Source organism: Haliotis cracherodii, unplaced genomic scaffold, assembly GCF_022045235.1.
Source record: "Haliotis cracherodii isolate W230 unplaced genomic scaffold, xgHalCrac1.p SCAF_5, whole genome shotgun sequence".
Classification (NCBI taxonomy): domain Eukaryota; kingdom Metazoa; phylum Mollusca; class Gastropoda; order Lepetellida; family Haliotidae; genus Haliotis; species Haliotis cracherodii.
The window spans coordinates 28,425,451-28,435,112 of NW_027266308.1; the positions used below are offsets into that span (position 1 = coordinate 28,425,451).

At 44.8% G+C, this 9,662-nt stretch overlaps 1 protein-coding gene across 1 annotated transcript; it reads left to right on the forward strand.

Moving 5' to 3' along the window:
- Positions 1–304: 304 nt before the first annotated feature.
- Positions 305–9,629, forward strand: LOC139443271 (distal membrane-arm assembly complex protein 2-like). Its single transcript, XM_071224246.1, has 5 exons — positions 305–331; positions 682–872; positions 1,049–1,269; positions 8,400–8,562; positions 8,909–9,629. The coding sequence occupies exons 1-5, from the start codon at positions 305–307 to the stop codon at positions 9,129–9,131; spliced, it is 825 nt and encodes a 274-aa protein (XP_071080347.1). The 3' UTR covers positions 9,132–9,629.
- Positions 9,630–9,662: the final 33 nt, after the last annotated feature.

The following is a 9,662-nucleotide window of genomic DNA, read 5'->3' on the forward strand; positions in this document are numbered from 1 at the left end:
CAATATTGGCGTTGTTATTAAACACTCAGACGTCTTAGATTTTGTAAAGGTAAATAGTGCGTAATATGCAGAAGACGGACGAAGTGACAAGCACCTTGACGATGTTATGTAACAGCGCCATCTGGGATGAGTGGATGTTTCTAACATGCATAATAGACTATATAGTTTGATGTTATTTAGATTGCAGTTAATTTGGTAAATGTATATTCTGGGTAATAATACATATAAGAAGATCAGCGGCGTTTCAATATTATACATGATAACTATTACTTGAATTGTTTATGAATGTTTGCAGCGACTCAAAATGGCTGCTCTAATCCAGCATGTTCAGGTTTGCTTCTTTGAAAAGTGTTTTGGACTGATACACGTTATCAACCTGATAGTGATAAACTGCAAATATTGCTCTGGCGTGATGTTTTCACTCAGATGGGTATTTGCATGCATTTTAGCATACCTGACATATTCATTCATGTTATTTTATGAAGGTCATCTAGAATATCATGATTATCATAATGCAACTTTCAGAGAATAATGTTTGTTATAGTGCAACATATTATATTCACTTCATACTAAAACACGTACTCAAACAATAAAATATAATATCCGACACACACACACAATGTCTTCAAGGTGTTACATGCCAGTAAATTCCATTTTTTAAAATTCCTTCTTTCCTTTCAGAGAGCATTGCTAAGACAAAAGTGGCTCTCCAGCTACAGCTGCAGAAATTATAGCAAAAAGTTTTATGACAAAAGGGAAGGAGTACCCAATGATTTCCTAGTGTGGCTCCAAAGGGATTATGACTGGAGTATCAATGGCATAAGGAAAATGTACAAGGCTGCAGAGTTTGAAATGCAGAAGCGCTCTCAAAAGTAAGAGCATTTAATCTTAAAGTAATAACTGGTGGAATCAGAAAACCAGACCATCCTTAATTTAATTTCTATTCTAATTTCTATATGTATTGGTCATTAGCTGAGTTATTAAGTATGATATATGTGTGGGTTTATTTCTATGACATTTCATAGTGAATGTAATCTTTAATTGACAGATACTTACCTGAACGGCACGAGATATTAGGACCTGATTTGGCCACGTCTCATTTCATTGTAAAGCGTGGTGGTGCTGTGAAGTTTGTGGACCGAGAGACATGGTTCAGGATGGAGGAAGATGGGAAATACTACCTCCCTAACAGAAAGGTGGAGGGAATGAAGCTGGAAGCAGTGGATGCCTCCAATACAAGTCTTATGCACATAGGAATGGACAACTTTGGTAAGTAGAAAAGCAATCTCATTAAGTCTCATTAAGATCAGATCTTAGTTCGCGCTACCGCTAAACAAAGATCTGAGGACATTGAGATTGGAAGATTCCACCATTGCCAAATTAGGCTGGAATTTCTGGGCTCAATCGTAGTGCCACCAGTTGCTATTACGAATTATATCCCTTCTATGCCCCTCCTATTGACCAGTCAGATTGCTCTCTCATATCACTTGCATTTACTTCAAACAAAATGGCGGCCCCCAGTGAAGGTGATCTGATCGATGATTAAGATACATTTTGTAATAAAACGGGTCTTACCTCGCATCAAATCATGTGAGCATCGGGGCGGTCGGGTAGCCTAGTGGTTAAAGGGTTTCGCGCATCACGCCAAAGACCCAGGTTCGATTCCTGACATGGGTACAATGTGTGGAGCCCATTTCTGGTGTCTCCCGCTGTGATATTGCTGGAATATTGCTAAAAGCGGCGTAAAACCATACTCACTCACTCACTCATGTGAGCATCTTAATTAAAAACATGAAAAGATTGGGGAAATATCTGTTGACGCCCAGTTGACGGTACACATCAATTGCAAATCATGCAGTCGACAGAATGCTGCACGTTTACAAACAAGATGTTGATTTTGTTACGCGATTTTGATTGGACTCTGCATAGACTCGTTAGTTCAGCCAAAATATAAGTCCATAATTGCAGACAAGTTCAGCAAGGCTGGAAACTGGACTTTTATCGTCAGTAAACTCCCTTGCCTCGGTAAGATGCTTCATTAGGTGAATACTGAGTAAGTGTGTTGAGTTATATACATATGCTGATGAATTTGTACAAGAATAACAATATGACGAGGAAGCCCAATTACATGATTAATGAGAGAGAAGCAATATAAGTACAGGAAAAAGTAGATCCAACAAAAAGGTGTTTCCTATTTGTTATTTCCAGCAATGAGCTGATGAAATTTTTATCATGGTCATAGTGTAGGAACTAATTTGGTCCTAGACAAATGGTAGAATCTTTCCATCTTTTCTGAGCATTAGTGATTATGCGAAATAAAAATAATATACTCAAGCTGATAGATAAAAGAAAAAGGATTTAGAAAATGCAGGCTTAAATGTTATCAAGAACCAAGACCATAACATCATGGGAGAAACCATCAAAGTCCTGTCTACCACCAACACCTGGCAACAAAGAAAACTACAAGAAGCCATTGACATCAGAAAACACCAGCCAGCCATGAACTGTGACCAGGGAACCTATCCGCCCAGTGCTTGGGACTTATTGCTTTGATTATTATCTGTGCTTATCCAGTTGGCTTCCATTTGTCTATGCCATTTGAACCATTTCCATTACCACTATATATTCACAGTTACCTGAAGCACGTTAATGCTTGGGTCCTGTTCACTATATATTTTACTTATCCTGCATTACTCCTTAATGCATATTACTGCTTGTTCTTGACAGAAAAAAAAAGAGCTGTGTGAAGATCTTTGAAGAAGTTGTTCCAACTAGTTGGGAGGCCAACCCTCCCACAGCTCCCACGTGACCAAGGAAATTGACGTCATGGATCCTCACATTACTCATGTCACTTGCTGAGTGAAGACCTGTTTTTGATCTGTAGCATAAAACTTGTTCAAACCCTCACATGTTTTGCTTCTTGAGTTAATGTTCATTGAGCTTGTGTTGTGCATATGGTTTGTGTCTTTGTACATTGTATGTTTTAAAATGTGCATAATGTTTTGACACCCGATGGAGTTTTCTTAAAAAAGAAAACAATGGTAAACCCAGGTGTCTTGTTGTTTCAAGTAGCCATCTTGAATATATTATATGGCCACGAGTTATGAACTGGCTTTCGTTCTGTATTCTTCTTACTTGGTACCTCACCATTGTCATACCTTTGCAAGTACATTGTTTTGTCATTGTATGTTTTCTTACATTTGTTGTAATATTTGTTTCATAAACCCACGTAGTGGGAAAACAAATTGTAGCATACATAATCGGGTGGGGACGCATTGTGATTTTACGCTGCTTCATTGCAGATAACATGCCATCCTGTTCCAAGTGTCAGCGTAGGATCCCCACCCCTTGTGCCTTGATTGTACATCTCCATGCCTCCAGGCTTCTCGATGTAAAGAATGTCTCCCACTTTCCTCAACAGCTTTCAGGCAATACGTCCGTGTGTCACAAAAGCGGAGATCGCAACAAGCAAGGAAACTCTGGCGCAATCCAAGAATTCGCCTACTAAGAGATCGGCTACCTCAGACATAAACTCCCTGGCCTCCACTATTGCCATGATGTTGGCCCCCCTTGGTCTCAGCCCTCTACCCAGAGCACCCTGACCACCACCATCACGTCTATCTTTATGGTGGCGTCCACTACCATGACGCCCAGCATGGCGCTCTCCTACCAGATGGCGCCTATCCAGTCCACCGGGCAGACGCCCTTGTGTATGGCTTCCAACAGGCGCCCCCGCCTACGTCCCATTTGCCTCTCTCCTCCAGTACTTGCAGGCCATAAAACAGATGCCGGCGCCTCTTACCTCAACCTCGGCCCCTGCGCCTCTACAGATGCATTTACAAACGCCTCTGCAGATGCCTCTCCTAGGGCCTATGGCGCCTATCCTCCAGACAGCGCCTATACTGACGCCTGCGCCGCCTCCGGCATCTCGTTGGACGCCTATACAGATGCCCTCTCTTCCAATGATCGTCGATCTACTGTCTACCTCCCATTACACCTTGGACTTGGCTTCGCCCAGTCTGTCCGCTCATCGTAGTGAGTCGTTTGTCTTGCCGGGGTCCGCTCTCCTGTCCACAGACGCTCTATTGGTTAAGGAGGGGGACTCCTCAGAGGGGGATTTCATCCCTTGCTATGATGACACTCCCACTGTCTTGAGGCAGGTGCTCCCTCTCCTGGCCTAGAGGTTGATAGTAAGACCGCCATTAGATCGGACCTTCCTCGCTCCCACCGGATCCTTTGATCAAGGACACGATCTCGGCCCTGGACGAGGACTTTAGCAAGCTCTCACTGACTCCGTCCTTTAGAGCCCCAAGCTACAGATGGAGTGATTATCTGATCCACTCTCTCCAGGTCAAGGACCACGCCCATGTGTTAGACGAGGCCGGGTCCAACCGTCCCACCACAGTACGAGTTTCAGACAACAAACTCGCCTACGTGGGAACTGAGATTTGTTGCTCTCTCAAGCAACTCCCTCTTATTGCGTCGTCCATCAGAGCCATTCTCCAGGACCTGTCAGAGGATAATCCTCATCGGATAGACAACCTAACCACCGTCTTATCCTACCTCTAACAACAGGTTGAGCATATGTGCTCTCATATGCGAGCTGATCTGGTTGAACTTACAATTAAGGGGCACTTTTGGCTATCTTGCTCTGTTGGATTGGGACCCAGAATTCAAGAGAGACCTACTTCGTCAACCCTGGTCCTCCTCTGACCTGTTAAACAGACAGGTCTCCAAGACCCACTCCCAAATTTCAGCCTTCGCCCAGGACAAGACTGCCCTCAAGGCCCTGGCTAGGGTATCACAGCCAGCCTCCTGTAAGTCGTCCCAGTCTGGCTCAACACTCTCCAGCCGTAGAGAGGCAGAGGCAGAGGCAAAGGAAAGTCCTCGGGCTCATTCCAGTCCCGACGCTTGCCACTCCAAAAGAGGAAGTGGGGACCACAAGGACTTTAAGTGAACCGCCAGACATGCACGAATGGGACCTCCCATCCCCAGCTGTCCGAGTCATCAACTCGCAAGTAGGTGGGAGACTCGGTCGATTCTGGCAAAATTGGGAGATCCTAGGGGACCCCTATGTCACCAACATCATCAGGCAGGGGTACAAAATGATGCTTATAGACGATCCGCCTCTCATGTTGTCCCCTATAGCGGACATCTACCCCCTTACTCAACAGCAGCTACGTATTGGGAGAAAACATGCTTACGAGATTTTGGTTGACAGAGCATGCCCTGGGGAGAGGGAAAAACCAAGAGGGCGAAGCCCCCCCTGTTTTTCCCGACCCAGGACATTATATAAAATCCCTGGGATATTATAGCAAATATGACTTGAATATCCTTTAAAATCCCTGGGATATTATATAAAATCCCAGGGACATTACAACGTCGCTGTTTATGAGATTTAACCTGACTGGAAAGTAAAACCTCACAATAGGTTTTAATGCCTATAGAAAGAAGTCTCTTACTTAATAGCGATCCCAATGAATAGGTTTATAATATGCCAGAACATCTCGGTGCTGCCGGGCCAAAGAAGCCATAGTTCATGCCCAAGCCATAACACCAGGCTTCTACTCACCCATCTTCTTGACCCCAAGAAGGACTTGGACAGACACACTATGATACACGACCTCGCTGCTTTCACCAAACGCTACCTGGCGCATCCACCTTACTTCAAGATGACCACGCTCAGGCTGCTGCGATCCAGGATCCAGGCACAGGATGTACTCATCAGCCTGGATATCGAGGACGCCTACCTATATGTCCCTGTACATCCCAACGACCGGGTCCATTACAAATGAGCGGTCCTCCCTTGTGGAATTTCTTCGACCCCATGGCTATTCACACGGCTTACCAAGCCGAAAGCCTCGTACCTTCATCTCCAGGACATTCAGCTCGAGGCCTACATCGAAGATTGCCTCCTGAATCATCGAGACAGTCACTCTCCTTCACAACAGGGCTCCTATACCAGTTGGGTTGGAAGATAAACCTCAGGAAGTCAGAGTTGACACCCTCATTCTGCCTTCAGTTCCTCGGGGTCTCTTTCACACCTCGACCTCATCTCTGTACCCAGGGACCAGTGGGAGCGCATACAATCACACCTGATTCCAGTCCTCCTCCAGCCACGCACCCTGCGTCAGTTGCAAGTCCTCCTAGGCTTTCTAACCTCAGCGCAGGACTTGACGTACAGAGGAAGGCTTCAACTGTGCCCAGTTCAGATGTTCCTTGCTCCCTACATCAGGCGCCAGGGCCCCTTGGTGTCCATCATCCTCCCGGATCACCTCAAACGGCATCTCTGGTGGTAAATGGTGGAATCAAATGTCTTTGGCGGCGTCTCCTTGACAGGGCTTACGACCTCTTTACGATCAGCGCCTATGGCACATGAACAATCTCGAACTAGCAGCGCTTATCTTGGCCACGCTCATTGGAAGCAGGTGCTCAGACACGCCATCTAGATGGACAACATAACCGTCATCTGGTGTCTACGGAACCAAGGAACGACTCACTCACCCTAGCTCCTTCAACAGATATTCTGTTTTTTTCACCTGGTGGATCCAGTTCCAGGTCCAACACATTCCTGGCTGTCGCAACATCCTAGCGGATGTGCTATCTCGGCTAGACAAAGTCGCCCCCACAGAGTGGTAGCTCCACCCAGATGCCTTCGCCCTTTGTTTGTCAAGACCACGGTCTCCCCAACACAACGACCTACATTGTGGCACTCAACTCCATCCTGACAGTTCCGGAAGAATGGTGCATGATGAAACTACAGGCTCTGCTCCGCTCATTCAGGTTGGAAGACCAGAAGGCGAAATTTTGTCCACCAGCTTGGGACCTGAACGTCATTCTCACCTTGCTGATAGACGCGCCCTTCGAGCCACTCGACGCAGTGTCGTTCTACCATCTGACGGTAAAAGATGATCTTCCTCCTGGCGCTCAGCAGCCCTTGTCAGTGAGCTATACGCCCTGGACGTCACATGCATCCATCATGGAGGGGTGTTTCTGGCGATCAAACACAGTCTTCTCCAGTCACTTCCTGAGAGACATTGCATTGGTGGACGTGCAATGCACCCACAGTTTTGCCAGCCTCTCGACCTCCCCAGGCTTAAGTGCCATGGAGTAGAAGGTTCATGCCCACGGCTCGGTACGTCAGTCTACAACTTTAACTTGAGTAAGGTGATCGTCTATCGCTGCGTCGTTCCTGGACACGCTGCAAACCTGACTCTTGGTTCCTATCCAAGGATTGGTCATTTGATGCTGACCACACAGTCAAGGACTGGCTGAGGGAAAGTCCACATCTGAAGGTATGCCGTCCACCGATTCCGTCCACCGATTCCGTCCACCGATTCCGTAGGATAAAGATACATTAAGTTAGTAATGCATGATAAGTAAAAAATCTAGTCAAATCCTAGATATTTTTTACATTTGTAAAATTATCCTGCATTACTGAGTTTAAAAGAGACCCACAGTCACAGAGCTGCCTCCCCACGATGCCTTCCGATGTTCTGGACTCCAGAGAAATGTGAGGATCCGTGACATCACTTCCCTTGGTCACGTGTGGTGTGTGCAACAGGGTTGGCCTCTCAGCTAGTTGGAACATCTTCTTCAAGCAAAGACCTTCACACAGCTCTTTTCTCAAAGAACAAGCAGTAATATGCATAAGGTGTAATGCTTCCATCCGACTATGAAAAGAAACAATGGGTTTGATCTTTGGTGAGATAATGGGAGTAATTTAATCGCCAATTAACTATGTTGTATCTAACTAGGCTTATGTTTGCGTCACATTCAGCGTGTTTATTCAACATTCACTTATACACACCGTCTCCAACAGTTGTTAATACAACTGTAAAAACAACGGAAATTGATTTCAGCTTCACTGGTTATCACATGTTAGGTCACATGTGAAATATGCAAATGCATACCGGTACTTCCGGCTCTCTACTCACGGATGTTGATTGTTTTACCGTGTCAGCTGGCTTGACTTTCTGGATCGAGGCAAGGGTCATTTCGATATTATTTGCAGAAAATATTCAACTTTATTCAAGGCAAACAGATACAAATCATGTTTATGTATGGAAATAGTTATTGGAACAGTTATTTAGGACGAAATGTGAAGTTTTATTGTCAAATGCTGGGCTGGATATCGAACGCCGGTTGACATCACCACAGGAAGCTGAAAGTGACACACCTGGAAAAAACCGTGAGATCTTCGACTTCATGTATAAGACGACCCCCCTTCTTAACATACTTAAACCCCTCATTCTAAGTACGAAAAACTCGCCTTATACACAGCGATATACGGTATACAAATATTAAAAATATCTAGGATTTTACTGGTATTGTATATTCACAAGTAACTGAATTGAGTCAATGCTTAGGTCCTGTATGCTATTATTGTATTTTCACAGTTAACCTGAGTGAGCTGAGATACCTGAGTTTTAGCAACTGTCCGCATGTAGATGACTGGTGCATGTCCCGACTCCACACATTTAAACACAGTCTGGAGTTCCTGGACATCAGTGGCTGTGATCAGATCACCGAGGATGGCCTGGCTTGTCTTCATCATTTAGAGTGAGTTGTGGCAAACTTGCCTTCAATCCATTCAGAAATAGAACTGGCATGACTTTGTGTTGTTGCATTCAATTCTCCATTTTTCATATTTTCCATGTTTCCAAATTAAATAATAAGTGTGTGTATGGTGTTATGCCACTTTTAGCAATATTTCTTGGGGGGCACCAGAAATGGGTTTCACCCATTGTAAACATTGGGGGAATCGAACACGGGTCTTTGGTGTGACAAGCAACACCACAGCCCTAAATAATCAGTTTGGTGTATCAAGTGTATCATGGAATAATAGGGAATACCCCATTAAGTATAAGAAGTGGAGTACTACATGTCAACTATGCCTTGTTTGCAGAAAGTTGAAAGGTTTGAAGCTGAGCAATCTCCCGAATGTGAAGCACCTCCAGTTGATGGTTTTACTCCTGGAGGAATCTCTACCGGAGTGTATGGTGTTTGGTGTGGACTTTACAGCATCTGATGCTGACCATGGGGATGTTCAAGAGGGGAAAGATAGTGAACTAGACACACAATCCAGAGAAGCTATGAAGACACAGTCTATAGGATCAACAAAGACATGATAATTTCTCTCCCTATCAACTGAAGAATGTGTAATATATGGCTGTGAATTATGAATATTGAAGTCAGTTGGAACAACTTGGACATTAGCTGAAGACTGTCAGATTGAACATCCAGTGTATGCTAAGCATGTACACTGCTCATATTTTCAGCATGGGACTGTTTTCTAATCTGTTTAATTGTTCCATATCAGTATGTTCATGTGACCAACCAACGAGTGAGTTGGGTTTAATGCCGCTTTTAACAGTATTCCAGTTATATCGTGTCGTGTCAGCTTAATGTGGGAGGAAAGCCCGAAGTGATGCAGGTGAAAACCACAAGCATGGGTATGGTGCTGACAAACCTAGAATTAGTCGGGATGAACCAGGATTCGAACCCACAATCATGAGATTCTGGCATGCCCAAGGGACGTAACTCTGCACAGCGAGTAGCAGCGCCTTGGGCCACCTGTGCCCAACCCATATGAAGTCTGATATGAGAGTGGGACAATAAACGTGTGAAGAAGCTTGTTTCTTGTGTTACAGGACAAGGTA

Bases quoted from the DNA above. Each gene is read 5' to 3' on its own strand.
- LOC139443271 (XM_071224246.1), top strand. From the start codon at position 305: ATGGCTGCTCTAATCCAGCATGTTCAG. The intron at 332-681 runs GTTTGCTTCTTT...CTTTCCTTTCAG, and splicing joins CTCTAATCCAGCATGTTCAG to AGAGCATTGCTAAGACAAAA. The intron at 873-1,048 runs GTAAGAGCATTT...TTTAATTGACAG, and splicing joins ATGCAGAAGCGCTCTCAAAA to ATACTTACCTGAACGGCACG.